The sequence below is a fragment of the Sinocyclocheilus anshuiensis genome, unplaced genomic scaffold, assembly GCF_001515605.1.
Source record: "Sinocyclocheilus anshuiensis isolate Anshui unplaced genomic scaffold, SAMN03320099.WGS_v1.1 scaffold1957, whole genome shotgun sequence".
Classification (NCBI taxonomy): domain Eukaryota; kingdom Metazoa; phylum Chordata; class Actinopteri; order Cypriniformes; family Cyprinidae; genus Sinocyclocheilus; species Sinocyclocheilus anshuiensis.
The window spans coordinates 706458-732702 of NW_015537935.1; the positions used below are offsets into that span (position 1 = coordinate 706458).

Consider the following 26245-nt stretch of genomic DNA (forward strand, 5'->3'; position numbering starts at 1 on the left):
TTCCCTCCTGGTGGAATGACCTGCCCAACTCAATCCGAGCAGCTGAGTCCTTAGCCATCTTCAAGAAATGACTAAAAACACATCTGTTCCATCTTTATTTTTGACCCTCTAACTCTATCACTCTCTATTCTATTTTAATTCTACTTTATCTATTTATCTTCTTTTTTTTATTTAAAAAAACCCACTAGCTTTCTATTTTTTCTATTCTATCTACATGTTTTTCTTTGTGTATGTGTGTGTGTGTGTGTGTATAATATATATATATATACAGTATATATACACCTATATATAGTATACCTACGTGTACTGCGTTAAGCTAACAAAGACTTGTCATTTGCACTTATATATTGTTGCTCTTTTGTTAGTTTTGAGTGCTTTTATTGAAAAAGAAGCAGTTATTATAATATACAGATATTAACTTAATTGTTAATCTAAGTAAGAATGAAATCAAGAGTATTATTAAGAAAAGACTGAAGGAAAGGTGGCAAAAACAATGGGATAAGAGAAAAAAGGTCAATGGTTTTACAGAATTCAAAGGAAAGTGGGAGAGATGAGATAGTAATATCAAGGATGAGATTTGGACACACAAGAATAAATAGTAAACTTTATAAAATGGGTAAACATGATACGGGAAGGTGTGAATTTTGTGGACAAGAACAAACAGTGGAACATGTTATACTGTACTGTCCGAAATATGAGACTGAAAGAAGGATTCTAGTGCAAAATTTAGAAAAAGTACAAATGCAAATTACACCGAATGAATGCTATAGTTTTATTTTTCAGTACCTTCAAATGACTAATTTGTGGGAGAGAATATAAAAAGGGGGGAGTCATTTTGATCCACACTCCATACCAGTTGGCGGCGGAAATACATCATTTTGTTGTAGAAGAAGAAGAACTCGCAGGAACTTCCAGTTCAACCAGAAGTAGTTTCTCAAACACGTGAATTTAGACAGAAGCAGCAGAAAATGGATTCTACCGTGTCAACAACTTCAGAAAGTGTTTGTAAGAAAAAGGGGAAAACGAAGAAACTCAAGCAAAAGGTAAAACCCGACGAAGCTGCGGTGCAGGAGATGGATCAGGCGGAGATTGAAGTAACAGAAACGAAATCAGAGTCGGGAGCTTGCTTTCCTCCCACATTCAGCGTGTCTGAGATCAAAAACAAGCAGCGCAGACATGCGATGTTCCTGAAACTCAAGGAGGAGAAAAGAAAGGTGACATCTCACTAACACATACACAGTTATTGCAGCGCTCATGAACGCACAATTTGGCGAGCTGCCAGGATAGACAGCAGTGTGGGCAGCACAAGACAGGACGTGTCAATGATGACCAAATAGCCAAACGCGAAAAAATGTTGTGAATTAGTTCACTTACAGGAATGATTTAAAACACCTCTTTTAGGAATGCACTGTAGCTCGCTAAGGGTTGAGACACAGTCTTTAATCATCAAAGCCGCAACATGTATTTTCCAAATTGTTAAAATTGTCGTTTGTCTTTCAGCAAAAGTTGGAACTGAAAAAGAAAAAGAAAAAAGAGAGAAAAGTTCTTGGAGATCAGGTATGTTTCACAGCATCTATAATCAGACTAGCTGTCATAAATCTTGATACTCAGTAAACTACATTAAAGAGACAGTTCACCTAAAATGAAAATGGCATCATTTAAAGTGGAAGTTATTCTAAACATATGGAAGAAAGATAATGACAGATGTCTTTTAAACCAAATTGTATGTTGAATTGCTCTAACTGAAAAAATAATGCGTTGCATTAACAGTCCTTGCATTTTTATGCCTTGTATTTTCAGGGCTTGCATTTTTTAGGGGCTGAAATTCAACATAGTTGTTTATTTAAGCTGTGGATATTTCAATTCAAAACATTTCACACACATTTTCATAATTTAAATTTCAATAATTCATATTCACCTTCCAGAGTTCACATTCGAAATATTCAATCTGTTTAAAAATACGATGAATAATATTTGGCAGGCAATTTTCATTCCATTTTATTTCACTTTACAAATTCGCTTCCACAAATTCAGTGGTTAAAATTCGGCATAAAATTCAGCATTGCACATCCGGGAACTGCAGGAATAGCAGTAGAGTACCGATGCATGATCATGAAAATGTGTGTGAAATATTTTGAATTGAAATAGTCACAGCTTAAGTAAACGCTTAAAGCTTAAATATGTTACATTTCAGCCCCTAAAAATGCAAGCCCTGTTAATGCATGCAGTTAGTGCAATTGAGCATGCTTTTTTGTTTCAAAGACATTTGTCTTTATTTTCCTTACATACAAACCTGTCTGCGTTTCTTTCTTCTGCCGAAGATATTTTGAAGAATATGAACAGTTTCTGGCTCTTGTTAACTTCCATAGTACTTTGTTCCATACTATGGAAGTCAATAAGGGAATAGCAACTGTTTGGTGATTCACTTTCTTCAAAATATCTTTTGTGTTCAGCAGAAGAAAGAAACTCATATGGGGTGATAATGAAGATAATGTTCAAGTAAATCTATATCACAGTTTCTCTGCAAAAAACATTTCTTTGCAGTTAGGGATGTGCAATTAAAGTAAAATCGTGTATTAAAATAATATTATGGTCTATATGGTCTAAAAAAAATTAAGTGATTCCAAAAAATAATGTTTTTTTTTGCTAAAAATGTATCTGTTACTTCTGCTTGACATTATTTTTTAATGCATGCAGTGAGGCTTTTCTATTTTTAGAAGAATGTTTTCTTTGCCTCTGAGGCCTCTCCATGGTCTATATATGATAACATGGCATCTATATGCAATGGAGCCTCCAGAAAATATTTAATGGGCCAGAGGGGCAGTAAATATCCAGGGATGGAACACCAAATCATAATCACTGAGAAAAAAAGGTGGTAACCTGCATTTGTTGTTTGTACTAGGATGTAACCCATAAAAAATTACTTCAGTTGATCTCATTTGTCAGGGTGATATAGTCAAATTAAATGACTTTATTTACTTGCACACAACCAGTAAATTTAGATGTTACCACATAAAGCACAATATTTAGGTTTTATGAACAAAAAAACTTTGAATGTAGCATGAGCTGTAATAAAGCATTCACTGTTTCTGGAGATTGCAATTGATGTGTTAAAGACTTGGGGTTGACCTGGGGTGACTAGCTCTGAAATGAAAAGGAAAGTAAAACATGATTAACTATGCTGTATGTGTGCTTACTTCAGTTTTGTCATTTTCTAGTTCAAAGTGATTCTCTCATGCAGTATGATTAAGTTGCACGCAAAAGCGGAAGTGGAGGTGGAGTTTGAGAAGGAAATTCTAAATAAATGAATACTGAATGATTGCTGTTGAATTTTGGTGTAAACATCTTAAGTCCAGGTTTGATGATATGTGCAGAACTGTATTATTCAAATATAAACCGTTAACACGCTCTTGGCAGATGTGGGGGCTTTGGCTATATGTAATAACTTATATGTAACTATGTTATATAACCTATATTAGTCATTGCTTCCTGAAGTAAGTAACATTGTTTGTTATATTAACTTGGTTAATTTGGTTACCTTGTTTTTTTGTATTGGCGTTTCCATACATTTTCTTTTTTACAGGCTCCACCAAAGGAAGTTCCCAAGACAATAGAAAACCAGAGAATATATGATGAAACTACAGTCAACCCAGAGGATGAGGAGGTGATTTGTGAACTCTATTCCACCTGCTGACTGCTTCAGACCTCATTTACAATTTTGACCCTAACCTGGAACTAATTTGTTTGAAATCCAGGTGGCTTTTGATGAAGGAACCGACGAGTTCTCTGCTTACTTCAATCAGCTGACAAATCCCAAAGTTCTCATCACCACTTCGGACAGGCCCAGAGGAGTGAGTTCAGTTTTCACTTTACTGTTCTGTTTTCTAATTCACTCGCATTCGCATTTTAGAAAATGTGTGTCTTTCAAATATTTAGTTTTTATGGCTTCATGTTTTCAGAGGACCGTAAGGTTTTGTGAGCAGCTGGCAACAGTGGTCCCACATGCACATGTGTATTACAGAAGAGGTCTGGCGTTGAAGAGAGTCATTCCACAGTGTATATCTAGAGGTTTCACTTATCTGATGGTGATCAATGAGGACAGAAAGGTGCCAAGTATCCTTTGCTCAGATGTCAGTATATAACCACGTTTTTAGATCTGTGAGATTTAGTTGTATCGTCGTCTTAATGAGATCATGAGAAGCAGTCACTGAATGCTACATGAAGGATTTTCCCTCACTTAAAGTATCACAGATGGTTTGATTCTCTGTCACCTTCCTGATGGCCCAACTGCACATTTCAAAATCAGTAGTGTTCGCCTTCGCAAGGAAATGAAGGTTAGTGAATTATTGTTTTTGTGTGTGTCTGTGGTTTTGTTTTGTTACTGAGTTGTAATTTAATGAAATTAGTCATGCAGTGAATTTTGATGGCCCATGATGTGCGATACAACATACTATGGGTGTGCGATATTGACAAAAAAAGATATCTCGATATTTTCTGGAATTTTATCGATAACTATAATTAGACAATATTTGTGCTGACATCTTAAGGGCTGCCGTGGACAGCTGACTCCTAATGTTTTTGATATTCTTCATATTCTGTGTGGTGGTCAGTTATCAGCAGTTATAGAAAGTAGCTAATCTTTTTCAATGAGTTTAAATAGATTTTTTACCTTTTATGGGCATTTTTACCTTTTATAAAGCCATTTTTTCTAAAATTGTGTATCATCTTTTGAGTCGAATTCCTACATTTAATCAGTCGGTTAGAATAAGACTTTTGGGCTTTTACTAGGCAAATGAAATCAGTATCAACAATTTATCTTTGCAATGCAGAGGAAACACAGAAGCTGCATCTGAAGTGGCATTTAGATGTATTTACACACTGTTTAATGCAGCTCAGAGGGACATGGAATGATTTCACTTACAAATGCAGAAATAATGTTTTGCTATTTGAAATGATTTAAAAAAGAAAAAAAAAGTTTGAAAATAAATGAAATTAAAACCGCCAGTAGGTGGCAGCAAGTCACTGTTAATAAGTGAGTCATTGCTATTGAACCGAATCATTTAAACGGTTGATTCATTCAGGAATGAAACACCGTCATGTTGTTTAGAGACACAGAACAGTGCTGTGGTTCTGTTTGGAATTATTTTTGTAGGCGAAATAGAGCAAAAACAACTGATATGGTGTTTAAAACATAAGTCTCTTAACTTGTTTATTGAACTGTTGTGTTGTATAAAATCAATTTCACATTTGTAATCATGCTGATTTTTGGAGAAAAAACAGCTCTCTTCGTGTGATATTAACTATATGGAGTAATGGATCTATATATATATTTATAAATTTTCTACCCCCATAACTTGAATTTTGTGTTCATTCAAAATGCATTTTAATAGACTGAATCACGCAGTGAAAGAACGCACTCTAAATGCACACTCGCACTAGTCTCGCGTCACGTCACGTATGCGTGCACTCTGTAGGTGTTTTGTTTGTTTTTTTGCAATGTACTCGATAATGTCAAATCGCACGTCGTTAAAACAACAATTATGATATTATCGCAGACGATATATATCGCACACCCCTACAATCACATAATCATTTTGACTTATTATATTAATAGAGTTCGGCAGGGGTTAAATATTTCTGTAGTTCAAACCAGAAGTTAGCATTACCCTGTTTATCATAAAAATGACAAATAAACACAAGTTTTATGAGGTTTGAAACCCAAATGCAGTCGGCAGAAGTTAGGAAATAAAGAACCGTGGTCACTTGACTTCATCATCACCAAGCTTTAGACAACTCTTTTAATCTTTATTTAAGTCTTTAAGTTGGAAAGATTGAATAGAATAGTTTTGGAGAATGCAAGTATAAATACAAAAGGGCCGTAAATCAGACTAGATGAGATTTTCTGCTCAGCATGATGATATTTAAAGTCCCCAAAAGCCTCTAATATTATTTAGCCATTTATTAGCAACTGCCTTTTTCAAGATGTGTAAAAAGCTAAATAAATCACAAGAGGGCATTGCTGATGCTTTTCATGTCGTAGAATAAAAAGTGAAAATATTGTGAGCTTGTGTTAACCACAGAACGTATTTCAGGCATTTCACCAAAACCCAATTCAAAATAAATAAATAAATACTTGGGGACGATGGAACCCAGAAGTTCAGAAATGCTTAACCCTAATTCCTGTTTTCCCTCACTAGAGAAGAGGTAAGGACCCAACGGAACACGTCCCAGAAGTCATCCTTAACAACTTCTCTACTAGACTCGGTCACTCCATCGGCCGGATGTTTGCTGCTCTGTTTCCTCATGATCCACAGTTTGTGGGCCGTCAGGTCGCCACATTTCACAATCAGAGAGACTTCATTTTTTTCAGGTTTCACAGGTAAATAGTCTCATTTGAAAGGGCAGTGTAATTGTGAAAGCTTACATATATGTACGATTTGTTAGTGTAGTCATTGTCACAAGGAGAGCTAAATTTATGATACCTGTTGTGATCAAATTTGTTTTCATCTACAAATCACTGTAGATTCTAAAAACATATGTATGTATGTATTATAGTAAAAATAGAGATATGTTCAGAATATCAAGTAGGGTCCAAAAGTCTGACACTGCTATTAGAGTCCTTATATTTTGCATTGTTACATTTTAACTGGATGGAAATTATATACAGATTAGGAACTTCTATTTCTACATGACTGAATAAACTCATGTATATCTTACAGGTACATCTTCAAGAATGAAAAGAAAGTGGGCATGCAGGAACTAGGACCTCGCTTCACTCTTAAACTTCGCTCTTTACAGAAAGGAACCTTTGACTCAAAGTTTGGGGAATATGAGTGGGTTCACAAGGTGAGTTCTAAATCTAAAATCTCACTTATGAGCAAAATTGCTTGTTTAAATGTGCTTTTATTTGTCAGCAATTTATACTATGTGTCCGTCATGCGTGATTAACTGCTCCTTTAAATGTTTCAGCGCCATGAGATGGACTCCAGCAGAAGAAAGTTCCATCTTTGAGGGACAGAATGGAATCACAGGACAACCGTGTTGACTTTTCATGAATATCTAAAAAATCTTTTGTTATGGAACGAAAGTATTGTAGAAATGCAAGCTTTGTCTTTACTGTATTATATTTTCTTCATAAGAATATTGTAACCAGGCTGGACACAAAGAGACTTGTTGTGTCTCAAAACATGACAAATAAATCAAGTTAATGTATCATAATGCCCTTTTTTCCCATATTTGATTGAAGACATGGGTGGAAATGGCAAATTTGTGGTGAGTGTTTATGTGAAATTTCAGATTAAAAAGACTGATGTCTTGTTCTGTCTTGATTTTGCAATACTGAAGTTAGGACATACACAAAGTACTTTCAGATATGCAAAAAACAAACCCTTGGAAAGACTTCAAACTAAATTCGTCATTGTAGATTTCTGAACTTTGAATAAAAATGTTTTCTAACAGTCTTCTCTGATTCAGTTTTAGCATTTTAAAACATTTTTGTTTGAACCGAACTTGTTTAAATCATCCTATAGATGGAGGAGCTTATGCTGATTATGCTTTACATACACTCTTCATAGCCTTGTGAAGAAGATATGAAAGTTTTTTTTTTTTTCTAATGTATATATAAAGGAAACGGTGGGTTGTTGATTAGGTGTTACAGTTATAAAATTATGTACATTTAAAAACAATTTAAATGAGTCAGTGCTGCACACTTAGAAACCATAGAAGTTTTATTCCTCTGCTAAATGCTAAGTGTAGTATTTATTCATTCAATTATTTGAGTAAAATATTTCGATGGCTTATTAAACTTTATATGTGTGTGTAAATTAAAATATTAAAATCAAGCATTTACAAAAACAACAAACATTCTCTATACAATAAACATTAAAAAGATTAGATCAAACAGCACAAAATGCAATTAAAAAAAACTATAGAAATGTTTTGGGAAAGTGTGTGATGTGAATTATCAAATCAGATCTAAAATAATAAGATAATGTCATATACAGTGGGCCAGAAGTGTCATACATGTTTTTTTTGTTTGTTTTTTATGCAATTAGCATTTTAGGGCACTTATATCAACCAGTTTCTGTAAAATGGTGTTTTTTGCCCAGTTTAGAAATCAAACAAATACACCATCCAAATACTGTGAGTCACTTATCGCCACCTACTGGCGTAACAGTGAAACCTGCAGATTAACAGTCTGTCTGGAGTAAATCAGTCAAAAGTGCCGTATAATATAAAAAAGTTTTTAATATAGAATGTTTTAATTTGCTGTCAATATTATTTTTTTATTTCTATATTTTTTTTTGGATGGATATATACGGTGGGCTATAACAGTGCACATGTTCATATGCAGTGTTGGGGAAAGTTACTTTTAAAAGTAATGCATTACAATATTGCGTTACTCCCTAAAAAAAAGTAACTAATTTCGTTACTTAGTTACTTTTTATGGAAAGTAATGCGTTATATTACTTTTGCGTTACTTTCACGTTACTTTTTAAATATAAGCAGGGCTTGATTGTTTTTAATATAAGAAGTTCTATTTATAGCAAATATAAAAGCCCTTTCACAACAAAAAGTGTAACCTCAGGCTGAAGCAAAAGTAAATTCACGTCTGTACAGTAAACGCAGGAGAAGAAACACTCTTCAGCAATAAAAAAACAAAGCACAATTGTTAGTTTCTCTAAAGTCATTTTTGCTTATTAATATGGTTGAACTGGATCATCAAAGGTCAGCGGCAAAGATATTGGTTAATAAAATGGGATTAGATACATTTGTGTTATTTAACATATTTAATTATTGCAGGTTTGCATTTCACTGTTTTAATTCATTTTGCTGAATACTAAACCTGTTTTTTGTGAGTGGGATGAATTAATGCACATTTAGTCTAGAACTACAGTAACATCATGTTCACACAGCGCACACAATGCCTCTGTACTCCCGATTTCTCCCAATATGGGGACAGGAGAGCTGTCAGTCAATAAATGGGAAAACAAAGTAACTGGCATTACTTATTTGAAAAAGTAACTCAGATATTTTTTAATAAAATGGGATTAGATACATTTGTGTTATTTAACATATTTAATTATTGCAGGTTTGCATTTCACTGTTTTAATTCATTTTGCTGAATACTAAACCTGTTTTTTGTGAGTGGGATGAATTAATGCACATTTAGTCTAGAACTACAGTAGCATCATGTTCACACACAACTCCTCTGTACTCCCGATTTCTCCCAATATGGGGACTGGAGAGCTGTCAGTCAATAAATGGGAAAAGGTAACTGGCATTACTTTTTTGAAAAAGTAACTCAGATATTTTCTTGTAAATTAAAAAAGTAATGCGTTACTTTACTAGTTACTTGAAAAAAGTAATCTGATTACGTAACTCGCATTACTTGTAATGAGTTACCCCCAACACTGTTCATATGTATGGTGGCGTTCACACAATGTCCTGTTCACTGAAGCTCGGGGGGGTTTATGAGCGTCCCGTTGACCCTGGTACTGTTTGATTACTCAAGATAGCGTTACTTAGCACTTCACACTCCCACGCGCACACTGAGATCATCATAAGGTAAATGTGACCATGAGCGGGTTTACTGGCAAGCGGAGTGGAATTACAGAGGTATGTTTATTAAATAACATTTTTAAATGAATAAATAACCATGCCGTTTCAACAACTAATTCTACTTGCATGTCTTGTTTTGATTTATTATTTTTGTTTTATTTTTAATGAAGCGTGTGGAGCTGCATGTGTTTTATGTTCCTGATGATCAGTTTGATCGGAGGTTGAATAAAGTATCAGCTGAAGCTGTGGACACTTTCATCTCAGCTGGATTTATCAGGTCAGTTGCTGACTTCGTCTTCTGGGAGTCTGGAGCTACTTGTCACGGTTTACACTTGTGGATATTCTTGAAAGTTAATTGGTGTTGACCTCAAATAAACTCAATATATTAAACCGTGAACAAACCATTGTTTTAACCAGAAAATTGCGAAAAAATAATATAAACCATGCGTGACAACTTGCCATGAAAATACTCTTGTCCATGAACACAGTTCAACTTCTTGATTAAAATCTACCGTCATCATAGTTTATTCTCGTCTAGAATCTGTGGTTTTATTTATCTAACAGATATTATATGATGATATTGACTTTTTATTCACATAACAATTCTCATCAAATTATCTAAAATAAGAATGAAATAGAATTAACATAACAATGGCCTAAATTAACTTGGTGTTAATTTAGTTTCATATTTCCAGCAAAGTTTAATTCACAAATAAATGTAAAGAGATAATAATAATTCTACCTCCATAGACCTACTCGGTTTATTCAGATGTGAGTCTGTCTGATCTCAGTGCTTTTTGTTTCAGAGTCGATTCAGATGTGAGTCTGTCTGATCTCAGATCTGATCTTGGAACATTTCTTGGGCTGGACAGGATCGCAGATAGATATGTTTTTTTTAAATGTGTTGGCAGAAGTTTGGCACTGGTGAGTAGCTATCATTGCAGAATAATATACAAGTTGGTAAAAATGTATATAAGTGTGCAACCAAAGGCTGGAGTTTATATTATTTATTTATTTATTTTTGCATTACACCAAATCAAGCACATAGTGTGACGATGATGATGATGATGATGATGAGTATGATGATTAAAAGTTTGATTAGACACAGGACATAAATACAATGATTCATTTTCAGTAAAGACAGTCTACAACTGCAAAATGTGAGACTATTATGTAGACAGATGTGTGATGCATAATTGCCCTTGAGTAGCATGGAAAAATATAAAGCTAAAATAAATACCACTTTTTTTCATTTGATCTCAGGTTAAATTCAGACAAGAGGGAGAACTGACAGTAAAATCCTTCACTCCACCATTTGTAAGTGCTTGTGAAACAAAGGCGATCTAAGTTTAGTTTTATTTGCTGTAGTCAGCTGATTTATGCTTCTTTATGCTTATGATTGTTTGTTTATGCTTTGTTTCCTTGACCCCATTAGGCTCCTTTTCCTGAGCTCTACATTTTACCCGTGGGAGAGAATGACAGTTGCCTTTGCTCTAGCTCTCTGACCCCTGATACTTTAATTAGCAACACTGACCATCACAGTCACAATTTGCCCAGACCAACATGTGTGCCTGGCAATATAAAAGAGCCCATTAAATTCCCCTCAATCAATAAAGGACCTCAGCAGTCTGTCCTAATGCAGGATGCAGAGGAGGATGAGAGTGATGAAGACACAGGATCCACTGACACTCCTCATCTAACACACAGTTCGCAAGATCAGATTGGGCCCGTACACAAACAGTCCGGTATGAAATGCTAAGAACATAGACACAGCTGGTGCAACTGGCCCCAGGTGTAGTTGAGTGCATCTGTGCTTAAGTTACAACTTAGCTTTTATGTAAAGGGGCACTAAATTACACCTTACGTACTGCTAACGATTTTTGCGCTGCACCATTAGATTTAGTTGAAACATAATTCTGCATACAAACTAAAAATTTATGGAAGCTTTAAAATGGGAGTAATGGTATTGATTGAATTGCATCAGTAAGCTCATTTTATCTGATAAACTTCCATCGTTTAGACATATATGATAATGTTGGCATTTACACTAACTTACTAAAACTACATTTTAAGAGAGGACATTATGTGAATAAATTACTTTGTTAGTGGCTCTTCAAAACAAACCCAGCCTAAACAGTGCGCCTCTGTGTGCATACGTGTTGTGCATGTCAAGTAATATTATAATTAATAAATGTAATTTCTTACAAGTTTTTTCTTTTGTATCAGTATATATTTATAGATCCTTATTACTTTCAAATCCAATTACTGAATGTTATTGACATATAAAAATACCTATTGTTATTCATGATTAATTAATAACATATTACAATGGAAACACATTTACCGTTTAGGCTAAATAAGTTACAATCAAGTATAAACTAAAATTCAACACAACTTCGGCTCACACATTTAAAGGCTGCATAGGAACATTGAAGGTAAATGTCATATGACTGCACATTACTTCACGGAGAACTCATGAACCACTAGCTACATTCTGCCTTAAGAACAAATGGTGCAACTAAATAAAGGTAAGTTATAAACTAACTAACTAGTAGTAAGTCTCTAGTAAGAACATAGGAACAGCTGGTGCAAATCTACCCTGGACTTTTCTTGGACCCTCCCCAGTCTTCCTTGTTTAACCCAGCTGAATTAACTGGTGTGACCAGTAAGCGAGACATCCAAAAGAATATATATATAATATGAAATATTTAAGGGATACAGTGCAGTTTGTCTGTTAATCTTATTGTAATGTTCATTCATGTCAAATGCAAGATACCTGACAAAATAACAATTTTTGTTCAATGCAGACAGACGTCTTGCTAAGCAGGGAGGCTTTTCTCAAGTAGAAATTAATACAGCTGCAAAAAAGAAACATTGTTTTAAAAGAAAAAACAGAAACTCTGGAGCTATGGAGTCATTTGGGGATTCTCATGGACTGGCAAGGTAACCTGATTCTTTTTGCTTTTGTAATTGTGGAAAGACTGAATTGTTAACTATTGGCAATACTTTTTTATCTGTATTAGATCTGGAATGGAATATTTAATTGCATTTAATGCCCTATATTATACATCTAGGAAATTCAACAGTTCTCTGACACTGAAATCAAGTGAAGAAAATATGGTAAGAGATCAACTTATTAGTCTCAAATTATGTTTCATACATCCAATGGATCTTTAATAAGCCATTCTGCTTTTGTACAGAATGCAGTGTTGTTGTAGTCTCAACATTTCACGCAGACCCACATTCCTGTGGAGCGTTTCTGAAGGTTTAGTAAAGATTTTCCAGACAAAACAGGAAGTAACGTACCTGTAAATGGCTCATCCTTATAAAGACAACATGAGGTTTATTGGCCAAGTAAAATTCCTCTTGCAGCTGGAGGTTGAAGAGTGTTCTGGACATTGTTGTAAGAAGCTTTTAGTGAAGATTTTATGTGTTTTCCCAGGTTCTTATGTATAGACCAACCTCTCCACTCCCAGCAGAGAGAAGTTCTCCACTGTCTGTCTATTCCCTTGAACTTTATACACAACAAACAACCACTAGTAAGGCGGTTACTAATAAATAACAAATTACTACTAACAAATGCTGTTGTCATTCTTGCTTTTGAATACCATACTCAACATTTCATGCTTTCAGAAAATGAACTGATAGAGGAAATCAAGCTACTCAAAGGGCAAAGAAAGGAGCTTGAACAAACAAGGCAAGAGCTTTTGAAAAATGGCAGAGAGCTTTTAGCTCTTAACAGACATCGCAGGAACCAAGGTATAAAGTCCTCTACAATTAAACATGTACACAAATTTGCAATGTAAGTATGTGCCTTTCAGGTTTTGCCAGAGCATTTCAGTGGGGTTACATCTGGACTTACATATATCAATATATATATATATCATTGTCTTTCTGCCCAGCATCAGTTTATGGACAGATGGCTAATATTCTCTAGGAGAATTCTCTGTAACAGAGCTTCACAGCTCTTTTAATAATGACAAGACATTCTGATTCTAATGAGTCCAACCTGATTTCATGAGAGAACAACTATTTTATATTCAATTTCATAGAAATTTGTATATATATACAGTATATATATATATAAGTATAAAGGTCCACCCCTAAAACCTAACCATTAGTGGGGCCTAAGCAGATTGCACAAAAAGATTTGTATCAGATGGTACAAATTCTTATGAATTAGCCACCAGTTTGCTGGTGAAGGTTACAAATTGCTCTTAGACTGTGTTAAAACATCACACTACCACCACTGTTTGTCTATTGCTATGAATTGTATCTATGAAATTCAGCACTGTCTTGCAAACAGAGCGCATGTCTATACCAAAAGGTTCCACTTTTGAGTCATCTGCCCATGAAATATTTTTCCAGAGGTCGAGAGGATCATCCAAGTTCTTCTAAGCAAGCCAGGGACATTTTTGTTTTTCATTGTTCTTTGAAATAAACATTTTATTTGGATATTTTTAGACTGCAGACTTTTTTGAATTTTTATTCTTGTGAAACATGTTTCACCTCAGCACCTGAAAAAGAAAGTGTGGTAACAACCTTTGATTGTATTTTTCTTGGTTTCTGCCGTGCTGCTCTGCCATGGATCCCATTTGTTCCCATCAGTGTCTTTCTGAGGTTAGAGTCATGTGCTCAAACATTAAAGGTCTTCTATCAGCCTAAACACTTTGCAGAGGAAACGGTTACATACTGTACTGCTCAGAGACTAGTAAAGTTCCAATCCAAATGCAGCTTTTATCGGGCCAAACCAGAAACGTAATCTAAAACAGGCAACATGACAATACACAGGCAAGCAATCCAAACAAGCAACAAGGCAGGAAACTCAGGCAAAAGGGTAATCCAAGAGACAGACAAGAAATCCAAAAACCTAGAGACATAAAACCAGGGAGAATGCTCAGAATTGCAGAGTAACAACTGGCAAGACTTCACAATGTGACAGAAAACACAGGAGCTGCGTCCGAAATCGCATACTTCCATACTATATAGTAGGCGAAAAACAGTATGCGAGGCGAGTAGTATGTCCGAATTCATAGTATTCGAAAAACAGTAGGCGAGAAGTACCCGGATGACCTACTACTTCCGCAAACATTGCTGATGTTCGCGCAGTAGTGCGGGCTCTTTCAATTTTGGCGCTCTTGTGAAGACGCATGTCACGTGACAACATCAACATGGCGGATGTAGTACGTCCGAATTCCATTCATACTACTCTCATTCATACTATATAGAACATACTTTTTTAACGGTCGAGTAGTACGTTCACATTCAAATGTAGTACCTACTAAGTAGTATGCGATTTCGGACGCACTGGGTGCTTATATAGGCGGAGGTAACGAGCATCAGGTGAAAACAATCAGGCATGATGAGTCCGGGCAATGGGTTATGGGAAATGCAGTCCAGGATTGAGTGGCAAAGGTATGGGATGGAGTGCCCTCTGGTAGCTACCAAAGGCACTCCAGCTGGTGATCGTGACAGGAAACCATGAAATAGCATAAAGCAGGAGACGAAGTGATTATAAAATGTGAGCATGGTGTATGGAATTATTTAGTTAGTTGCATGTTTCAGTGCACAGACTTAATAATTATGCCAAGCTTTAAACCCTTTTTCGAGTATAAATCAATAAAAAAATCCTTATCCAGTAAATCATGAAAGACTGGAAAAGTCATGTAAATTCATTAGTTAAAAACAGAAAAATTGGTTAAGAATCACTCTTCTATATCCATTATGGGAGTGGGGGAAATTATGCATTTATATGTGTTGTAAATAATCTTAGTTTCATTGGCATGATCGTCACTAGCTGTCTTTTTTTCCTCTGTGCAGATTTGGCCATTTTGTGGCATTATTGCACGTCAAAAATATTCATGCAAGGAATACAATCTATAGCAAAAAGTTTGTCTCATTCCAACTAAAACTTTGATTCTGAGAGTTGGAGAGTCTACTGTTGAATTTTAATGCTTTAAGATTTTCGTATGGGTTATTTTAGGATTTCAGGCTCTCTTTAATGTGTCAGATTTTTTGTGATTATGAAATGGGTATTAGGTTATGGTGTATGAAAGATTTTATTTTTTATTTTTTTCGTTTGCCTCTGAAGCACGTGACCGGTGGAAGAGGCAATATTTTGATACTAAGAAGGCAACAACACTTCTGGAGGACACACTGAAGAGTGTACGACTGGAACTTCACACCTTCTACAGTAAAATGCTACAACAACTCCAAGCCCGGGATGGTGCAAAACGACGAACGCAAGCAAAGAAACATTCAAGCACAAAGTTAAAGGTAGTGTAAACTATGATTCTTTACTCATTTTTCAGTAAAATAATTGCCTAATCTTATAGAACTCCTCAGCACGGAAGTAACTGTGTATTTCTTTCTTTCTAAATATAATATTTTCATACATTAAAACAAAAACATTGTGCTTTGCCATTTACAGAATGAGTTGATAATCCAGATTATGACAGAGAGCAGTGAAATTGATAATCTGAGGAAAAATGTGGATGATGCTAAAATGAAACTGGCTACAGAGATCAAGGTACTGAACAGACATGCACTGGTTAGTTCTACTGGTTAGTTCTGCTGGTTAGTTTCAGCACTTGTGATGTTTTTTCTTTCTTTCTTTCTTTTGTCTAGTTGAGAAAGCAAGCTGCCACAGAACTACAGGCCCTGAAAGCAGAACTGATGCAAAAGAGAGCTCAGTTATAAAGAAACACAGAATACATGTCTATGTGCTCAGCATTAGGTTTCGTAGAAATTAGATTTGAAATGTGTTTGTATTGTCCGTATCTCAGAAGATCAAAGTGTCTGAGGTTCTTAAAGACTTACAGGAACACAATACGTGAATATGTTCTCTAAATGTAATTGTTTAGTGCAGGGGTTCCCAACCACATTTCCAACCCACAACCAGGATACCTTTGGCAATATTACAAATGCATTAAGTCCAAACATGATGGAAAAAGATCAAACTGTCATGCATGCATTCATTTGTCCATTAACAGCTGTGTTTGTGTTACACTACACATAGCTATTATTGAGAATACTTATTCTTCTGAATAAGTATGAGATGGGTGTGTTGTAGTTCGTTCCAGTTTTAATGTTTGAAAACAGTTATGCATCTGGAGGTCCCAAGGAATTTGTATGGCGGTCACAGGACACAACTATAGGAATCAGTCTCTAGATGGGTGAAGGGCAGAAACTGCATGTGGACCAATGGGATGTTAGTCTGTCCTTCCCGGGCTTGGAACCAGAGGTCTTCTTCTTGCCCTCTAAGAAGTGTTTGGCCATTGTCCTAGCATTTCTATCTGATGGCAGACAGTTTATTTGTGTTCGTCCACCAAGATCCAATCAAAATGTAGCAAACCTTTGTCCACTGTTGTGGTCAGAGGGGCCCCACCATAAAACTGGGCTCTGGAATGTGCTGTTCACCACATTAGAGAGCACTCTGTCCCAACCACAAGAATATGGAAATACCACCTAATCACACTGCAAAAAAAAAATTATGTTGTTCCTCGGTATTTCATTTTACAGTGCAAATGTCTAAAGATTCCTAAATCAAGATACAGTGAAGATCAAAATTAGAGAACAGCCTACAATTTCCTAAATTTCAAGGTCACTGCTTAGTCCTATTTGATGTTATCCTAACAGGAGTAGAAGGCAAGTTTTTTTAAGCATTTTTCATAAATTAATTGTATTCCGAAGCACAGCATAAAAAAATTACACGATATTTGAAAAAGAACCTGGTGCTAATTTCCTTAATTATATGACAAACCCTATTAAACTGGCAGCATTCCTCTAATTATCACTGATTTTGCAAGATGGCGGGCCGCTCTAAGGAGACTGTAACCTTGCAACAGCAGTTTGTCCAGATGAAGGCCAACGAGATGACCCTTTCAGCCATAGCAAGAGAAGTTGGTCATTCCAAATCTGTGATTTCTAGAATATTGCAGCTTTACAATGACACAAATTCATTCAAGTCCCCCAAAAAGGCTGGTCGTCCAAGTAAAAGACAAATAAACGAGTAAGACAAATAACCGAGAAGACAGGTTAATGTGGAGACTCTCAATGGGGAATCGGTTCAACACTGCAGCTGGAATTGCTCTTTAGTTCAGTGATGAACAAGGTATGGATTTGTCTCGGCACGTTTAAGAGAAGTCGGACTGAAAGTGCACTCGGCAGTGACAAAGCCTCTCATCAGCAGAAAGAATCAGAAGGCTAGACTAACCTTTGCTGAGGAGCATGTTGTGTGGAGAGAGGAGAACTGGTCCAAAGTTCACTTTAGTAATGAGAGCAAGTTTAATTTATTTGGGTCTGATGGGAAACATTATGTTCGATGTCAAACTGGGGAAAGACTGAACCCAGAGTGCGTAAAGAAGTCAGTGAAAGGTGGAGGTGGCCACTTATACAGATACATGGCAGGGTGAATGCAAATGTTTATCAGAACCTCCTGTGACAACATGCGGTTCCTTCCCTGTATTCATTGCCTAATCAGCCAGCAGTTTCCATGCAGGACAATGCCATTGTCACACTGCAAAATGGGTAAGGCTTTCTTGAAGCTGAAAACATTCAAATAATGAAATGGCCGGCCCAGAGTCCAGATATAAACCCAACCGAAAATCCTTGGCAACAAAGTTGTCTAAGAAACCCACTTAGTCACCGAACTGTGGAAGAAACTGGAAGAAGAGTGGCCAAGATCACACCAGAGCAGTGTAAGAGACTAGCGATGTCCTGCAGCCGTAGATGTGCTGAAGTCATTCAAAGCAAGGGCCTGTTCACTTCCTACTATAATTTTTGACTGCTGTAACCTTCAGACATTTTTGTTGTGATTGTAGGCTACAATCACAACAAAAATGTCTGAAGGTTACAGCAGTCAAAAATTTGTAGGAAGTGAATGACTTTGAATGACTTCAGCACATCTACGGCCGCAGTACATCGCTAGTCTCTTACACTGCTCTGGAATCTTTCTTCATGCTACAATCATTGCTGTTCTCAGATTTTGCTCACTGTGTTTTCCACAAAATAAAGGGTTTTTGTTGAAGTGCCTTGGTTATTTTGTAAAACACTGTTCTACTAGCATGGTTTAGCCGCAACTAAAATTCCTTCAAATTTTGAACGATGAAGATAAAAAAAAATCAATTGTTCATACATTTTTCTCTAATTTTGATCTCCCCTGTGAAACTGATCAAAATTAAGTGAGTTTATGATTAAAACAGAAACAAATATCTGCCAGTGGACTTAGAAAACTTAACTTAATTCAAAGAGAAAACACGTTTTCATACCTCACTGACAGACATTAGTTCTTGTTTTAAGAATAAATTTGCTTAATTTTGTTCAATTTCTCAGAAAACAAGACTTCAGCTATCTTCATTTTGCATCTCAAGTAAATGTATCTTGATTTAAGGATGTTTAGATATCTGAATTGGAAAACAAGACAAAAATACTGAGGAAGTTTTTTTTCTGCTCTCTGCTCTGATTGGAACGACTAATTACCTTTTAAAACCTGCAGAACCCTGCCTTATGCTGATTTAGAATCATCATATGCAGTATTGAACAGCAAATTATGGTCATGCAAATGATTACATTTAGAAAATGTGGCAATGTCAATTAATGTTCAATTAAATAAAAAGGTTTTAGGCTTGCTGAAATGGAGTGTGCCATTTATTCAGTTTGTGATAAGACGGCAGCAGACTCCCTGTGTTCACTGGGTGTAAGGGCATTCCACATGTCCACCGTTCTTTGCTGGGCGATTGGATCACTACTGTAGTCCAGGAGATTTCCGTTCCACATTCCCATTCCTTTCAGGCCACGCTGTGCCACATAGGCAGCTTTCAGAGCAATGCTTTCAGGGTCATCATACCACACCTGATGGACCCTGCCTTCTGTGTCCTGTAAATAAAATCTTATTCATTTTAGGGAAAAGATAACATGTCTAACAGTGAAACTGTCCACTTGAAAATGTTGTTTTTACTAGTGTATTTTAGCAGGTATTCAACTTTTGATAAGACACATACAGAACTGATACAGTACCTTGTAATTATAATATGGAGCTCGCTGGTTCTCATCCCACAGTCTTCCTGATATTGAGCTGTTGATCTGTTTCATCATGATGCTGTAGGGAATTTGTTTGCCGGATGCATCGCTACATGGAGCCCCTCTGAACGGTACTTTTGGAATTGTACATATTCCTTCCTGTTATAATAACAAACAGAGTGCCAAACAGCATAACAGTTTTAAAAAACATAATTGATCTATTCTATTGACTACCCAACTCAACCAAATTTACATACCATTAGCTTACTGTTGTACTATGACAATGAACCAGAGATTCATTGTTATTACTCCTGTGCATTAATGTGTATTTGTTTAGTCAAGGTTCAGATAAGCATCATAGTCCATTCCTTTTTTCTTTTTTCTTTTTTTTGTCCAATTGCAGGCAATTGCTTACTGTATGTTTGTGTGGAAATATTCTGTGTATGGTCTATTGAAAGCACACAATTTAAAGTATTGTATTATGAGGTATTGTATGAATATGCCAAAATGTTTCCCAACAGAAAATATATGACCAGAAATGGAATTAACAGATCTGATGACAAAAACTTTGACATGGAGAAACTGTGAAATGTAAAGGTTTAATCAGATTTAATGCAATATTAAGCACCAGCTTAATGATGATATCTTGCCAGAAAAGCTTGGGTACCCACTCTGATGTGTCATGAGAAGATTCATGTGGGAAATATATCCAGAAAGACAAATGAGCATGATTAGTTTACATTTGCTTTTCCAAAGTTTGCATACACAATGATTGACAGTGTTTGTATGTTGGATCTGGCCATAATCATAATCATTTGTGCAAGACTACAAAATAGTAAGTTGTATAAGCTAGGTTGTAAAAAAAAACTTTCAACCCAAACCTAAACCTCACCATTAACAATAAACTATAAATGTCATACATATTTGTATAATCCAAGTTTTGTACAATTTCATACAATTTCACCAACAATGGTGAAAGAAATCGCAAACGCTGCAGGGGCAGAAGATGATATGGTGCCAAAACAAGAAAGGTTGTTTGGGAGTATTTGGGTTTTACATGTTAAGACCATATTCAAAGAGAAATGGCTACTCAGAGCGGAAAAGCCTTCTTGCCAAAGCAGGTTCTTTGCCAGCTTTGTTCAGAAGGCCTAGTTTTTCAAATTGATGTGTAACTATGTAGGCATTCTGGGGGAAAAAAGAAAAGAGCCTATGCGGGAGTGAGGGGAAGTATTTAAATTATGTAAAAGATAAAATGGGAAAGGGTTCATTTGCAATAACAACCTGCCGGCTATACATTGTCCTGCTTAGTATACAGCTATTTGCCACATAAATAATTACACACAAAATATTGATTTAAACTCTGAAATATTTTATTAGCTCAGTTGTAATAAACTTCTGCTTTTTGAGTACATATATGCAATAGACTAAATAATGTGTCTTTTAATATAAAATAACTGCAAATTGACTTATTGATTTGACACATTAATTAGTTTATTGCACTGCATATCAGATTTTCTTCCATATCGGACAACTCTAGTGCTGCATGTCATTTTAAATTACAGTGGGTACGGAAAGTATTCAGACCCCCTTCAATTTTTCAAAAATACTGAAAAATGGTTTACCTTTGTGAAATTAAGGCAGCTGTAGTCATAACCATACCATGGAACACCCATCACAAGTTTCTTTGGCTCTATGTTCATGCTGATGTATTGATCATAGGCTGAAAAACATGTCTAAACCTTAGGTGTGCATTATTATACAATGGTTTGTAACATGAAAACAGGCATTATTAATAATGTTATGGTCTAACCAACTGTTGTTCAATTAACATAATCCAAAGAGTGGGGTTCAAAAGTTATATAAATATGTGGTGATGACGGCATACAGGGAAGGGATATTTTGGAAATGTCATCAAGGAAGACATGTCAGATTTGACATTTGTGTCAAAGGGCAAACTATGTAGAACACCCGTACAAAAGCAGGGTTCAATAACAAAAGCTCTTAAGTGCAAAGTAATTTTTTTTAATGCCTTGCAAGATGATACTGTCAAAAAAAGTGAGTTTTTATTTTATTTTTTCAAGAAATCACTTACCTGTCAATGTCTGATTGAACGGGGCATTTGCCATGGCAATACAATCACCCCAGATCTGGCTTTGCTCATCATAGGACATAACAAACAAGAGATCGCATGACTGTGCAATGGCAAGGTAGTCATAGCAACGCTTATCAATGCATTTGGGCGACCAAGCCACATCAAATGATACCTGTGATTCAAGATAAGAAGACAATACGTCAAGGGCTTTTAAAGTAGCTATACCACACAGTTTCCAGTGATATGCTGTTTTACCTGAGAGCCTGGGATCTCTGTGTGGAAATTTTCAGTGGTTTCCTTGACAAGGGCTGTCAAAGCATAGTATTCAGGGGATCCGGTCTCCACTGCCTGCTCAACGTCGATGTTTATTCCATCCATGAACCGACTCTTTGCCAACTGGACTTTTTCCTGAATCCAAGCTGTCCTATTTACTGGATCCACAATATATGAGAGTGGCACATCTCCTGTAAAAACATTTTATCCATCACCATCACACACAACAGTGTGACTGACTAAAACAATGTCAATTTGATCACTGACACTGATAGTCACTATTACTACTGTTCATACTTAGTGATCTGAAGAACCCCTAATCTTAAGTTTTAGATTTTGCCACATACAATTGCCAGCTTGTTGAAAATAGGTGGGACATTATTATTATTATTACATTGAAGGAGAGACAGAACACCCTACAAACACCCTAAGAAACTAAATAGCAATGCCCTGGCAATAACCCACAATATTCTAGCATCATGGTGGTGGATTTTACAAGGGGAAGCGCCACACAGGTTGTTGAGAAAATGTAAAAATCCTGTTTGATTTGAAATATAGGCTACATCATGCTTATAAAAGAGTGAAAAGTTTGCTATATGTTCAGTCGAACCCTACCTTTCAGGACCACACGAGCTCCTTTAGAGTGAGCGTAACACATGAGCTCAGCATCATATTCTCCAAAAGCTGCAACCGTTGTCACTTTGGTCCAGTCATAAAACTTCCAAGCCTTTTTCCCAACATCAAATACAAAAACCTGGAAAAGATGCAGTAATTACATGTGTTTAGCAGCTTTATCTCAGTATAAAGATAATAATTTGTAATGACTTTATTGCATGATACAATGTGATAGACCCTTCTGCGGTCTTCGGTCATTTCTGACTGGAGAAGTTTATGTTATGAATTTTTAAAAATCACAGCTTCATCGGAATTGTATGAAATTTGGTGACTTTTATGGCACTTGGAATGTGAACACAGAAAAAAAATTAGGCCATGATTCGAACAGGCTAAGTGGTCATAAACAAAATAGCCTTCGGTCAAAAATTACCATAGGAAATTAATGGGACAATTCAGAGAATTTCTGTGTGCACAATCAACAAATCAGCCACGATGCAGAAAATAAATACTCAGCAATGAATGGGTGAAACTCTAAAACATCAAGAGTGCAAAACAGACACACCTACTCACACACGCACGCACACACACTTATACACACAAGCACCTATAAACTGGTATGAATGTAACACAGCAAATATGTCAAATAAAATCAATAATTCAACCACAATGCAGTAAAAAAGTGGACCGCATGAAAGGGGTTACACTAAAACATCAAGAGTGCAAAACAGACACGCACTCAGACACACAAACACACACATACACAATTATACACACTCAAATGTATTGGTATGGCTATAACCATATATCCAAAATGAGTCAGAAGTCTGAAATAAGAGGTTGAAATCAGATCAGACCCAGAAGGATTAAACTCTGATAAAGCATTCCTGTTCATTTTTGTTACATTTTTATAGAATTTTAATGCTTTGTGTAACAAAATGCTTTCTCTATGTTCAGGTTTGACTGGAGTAATAATAATGCAAAAACTGACATTTCAGATCAAAATGTCAAACAAAAAAATATATAAACCTTGACGAAAAGTAGTCTTTGAGAATGTCTTAATATACATTCAAGTCCACAACTTAATATAAGTAAGCAGTTATGTCTAAAAACAACTAGGGCATTCACAAGCCTCTCTATATTGTGCTATACAGGCATTTAGTGCAGGGTTGCCAGATTTTCACTACAAAACCCGCCCAACTGCTTCTCAAAACTAGCCCAATCACGTTTCGAGGGGGATCCCCTGGTAAAAACCGCATTCTAGTGGGGTAAAATAAGTCAAGTCAAGTCAAGTCACCTTTATTTATATAGCGCTTTTAACAATACAGGGTGTGTCAAAGCAACTGAACAGCATTAATTAGGAAAATAGTGTGTCAATAATGCAAAATGACAATAGTAAACAAATGTTTCAGTTAAAGACAGTTCATCATTGAATTCAGTGATGTCAACATCCAGCTCAGTTTAAATAGTATCTTTGCAATCAAGTCAATGGTATCGCTGGAAATGAAGTGTCAAAATGAAATGAATGTAGTGGAAATGAAGTGAAAAATACATGTTTATGGTGGGATTCCCCTGGTAAAATGCACATTTTAGGCACTAAATATCACGTTATTGGACGTCGCTTTAACCCGCGGCAACAGCGTTAATGTAGCCTAATTCCGCGGGGACCGCGGACTTGGCAACACCATGAATTTACGTTTTTCTTTCTTTGCTCTCACCAGGTGGCGCTAATCTGCATTCAAAAATTGGATTTTAAAGGCATAGTCTCTATTTTAATCTGAAATACTGCATTAATTGAAAAAAAATTAGGAAAAATTAGAAAACAAAAAAACTGTACTATTTTTAATGGAGGGGGGAGGAGGGGAGTTACATTTCAGGTGTCCGGTGTTACGAGATTTTCGGTTTCCGAGATTTTCTGTTTCAGTGGGCGGGGCAGACATGAATATTCATGAGTTTCCCGGACATGCGCATGGAACCAGGTGGAACTGAGAATTTCAGTTCACGCTCCTTGTATCTCAGCACGTTTAATGGAATATATATATTTTTAAAGGTAAATATATTTACAGTGTTGCACAAACTACATTTGTATATCATTTTGTAACAGTTTATAATGTTTTTATTAGTTTACAGTGCACGCTTTGTGCAGTCGAGTTATTCCTTATTTGACAGGATTCACTTCCATCTCTAAGAGATCAAATTCATATCCACTTGTCTGCAGTGAGAGTTGAGCTCAAGAATTACGCTGAGGGTCCTCCTTTAGAACCTGAGCGCATGGGGCCTTATCTCAGCAAGGTATAGTAAAGGCAACTTCATTACTCATTGTTCAGTATCTAAAACTAGCCTGACTGAAATGAACACACTTGAACATCTGTTTCTCTATGTGTAGAAAATCTTGGAGTTCAGTGACCAGATAAGCCAGTTGTGTAGAACAGGAGAATCAGACAATGGGAACCTCTATTCACACCTTCGACCAGTGTTCAACAAACTAATGAAAACATTATAAACTGTTACAAAATTATAAACAAATGTAGTTTAGGCATAGGTTTGTGCAACGCTATAAAATATTTACCTTTTTTAAAATATTCCATTAAACGTGCTGAGATACAAGGAGCGTGAACTGAAATTATCAGTTCCACTTGGTTCCACGCGCATGTCCGGGAAACTCATGAATATTCATGTTTGCTCCGCCCACTGAAACCGAAATTCTTCTCGAAAATCTCAAGAAGGGTATAACTGCAGCCTGGAGATCTCCAAATGGGGGCAGGAACGTACAAAATTATAAACAAATGTAGTTTAGGCATAGGTTTGTGCAACGCTATAAAATATTTACCTTTTTTAAAATATTCCATTAAACGTGCTGAGATACAAGGAGCGTGAACTGAAATTATCAGTTCCACTTGGTTCCACGCGCATGTCCGGGAAACTCATGAATATTCATGTTTGCTCCGCCCACTGAAACCGAAAATCTCGTAACACCAGTCGGGCACTTTTGACCGTGAAGACCATGAGTGTGACTCCCAAATGAGGAGCGCACAATTTGTGTTCATTGATCAGAAGAGATAAATTCATACAGGTTTGGATTAACTTCAGTGTGAGTAAATGATGACAGAATTTTCATTTTTGGGTGAACTATCAATTAAAAAAAAAGTTATTAGCCACAAAAGAAAAAAAAAGTCTGCATGCAATGGCATTCATTACATGACACGTTCAAGCAAAGGGTTTCACAAAAATGACTAATTAAGTAAACGAGTAAAGATGTAGCATCATTTGTTTGCATATGCCATTTTGATAGTTTCTTATCTAATGCAATACAATTCGGAAATTTTAAGTGTGGTTTAAGTGTCTGTATTTGACATTAAACAGCGCGGCGCCATCAGCTGATCACCGGATGGGTCCGAGTGACTTTCACTCACCTCAAACGCCGGCTGGGATCGGACGGGTAGACAGAGTTCCTCTCGTGCACATGGGCAAGCGTTGGACCACACTTGCACGGTCAAAGTTAGCACGAAGAGAGATAGAGTAATCCACATGTTGATGCTAAAACATATAATAAAACACTGTAACGAAGAACATAACTTCTGTCTACAAATCAACAAGACAGAAACAATACTTACTAACATGTGACCCCACTGAAATAAAAGGAATCGATGAGAAACACACATGAAACTGAGACACAAAGGGGGCGGA

The 26245-nt window shown here is 36.1% G+C and overlaps 3 protein-coding genes across 3 annotated transcripts; 2 read left to right on the forward strand and 1 right to left on the reverse strand.

The window, feature by feature from the left end:
- The first annotated feature begins 836 nt into the window (after nucleotides 1-836).
- LOC107658588 (ribosome production factor 1) lies at nucleotides 837-7460 on the forward strand. The gene is made up of 9 exons (XM_016447191.1): nucleotides 837-1214; nucleotides 1501-1557; nucleotides 3584-3664; nucleotides 3756-3851; nucleotides 3960-4113; nucleotides 4252-4334; nucleotides 6198-6379; nucleotides 6720-6846; nucleotides 6970-7460. Exons 1-9 carry the CDS (start codon nucleotides 969-971, stop codon nucleotides 7009-7011), a joined length of 1068 nt encoding a protein of 355 aa, XP_016302677.1. The 5' UTR covers nucleotides 837-968; the 3' UTR covers nucleotides 7012-7460.
- A 2119-nt stretch (nucleotides 7461-9579) lies between these two features.
- On the forward strand, nucleotides 9580-17088 carry spata1 (spermatogenesis associated 1). The gene is made up of 12 exons (XM_016447458.1): nucleotides 9580-9618; nucleotides 9732-9838; nucleotides 10368-10485; nucleotides 10825-10878; nucleotides 10997-11306; nucleotides 12369-12504; nucleotides 12636-12681; nucleotides 13004-13100; nucleotides 13195-13320; nucleotides 15653-15837; nucleotides 15992-16090; nucleotides 16189-17088. Exons 1-12 carry the CDS (start codon nucleotides 9580-9582, stop codon nucleotides 16258-16260), a joined length of 1389 nt encoding a protein of 462 aa, XP_016302944.1. The 3' UTR covers nucleotides 16261-17088.
- Nucleotides 17089-19014: 1926 nt separating this feature from the next.
- Nucleotides 19015-26245, reverse strand: ctbs (chitobiase, di-N-acetyl-). The gene is made up of 8 exons (XM_016447471.1): nucleotides 26173-26245; nucleotides 25972-26095; nucleotides 22562-22700; nucleotides 21929-22137; nucleotides 21674-21845; nucleotides 21204-21301; nucleotides 19579-19740; nucleotides 19015-19437 (listed from the first exon to the last, which is right to left on the reverse strand). Exons 2-8 carry the CDS (start codon nucleotides 26086-26088, stop codon nucleotides 19210-19212), a joined length of 1125 nt encoding a protein of 374 aa, XP_016302957.1. The 5' UTR covers nucleotides 26089-26095; nucleotides 26173-26245; the 3' UTR covers nucleotides 19015-19209.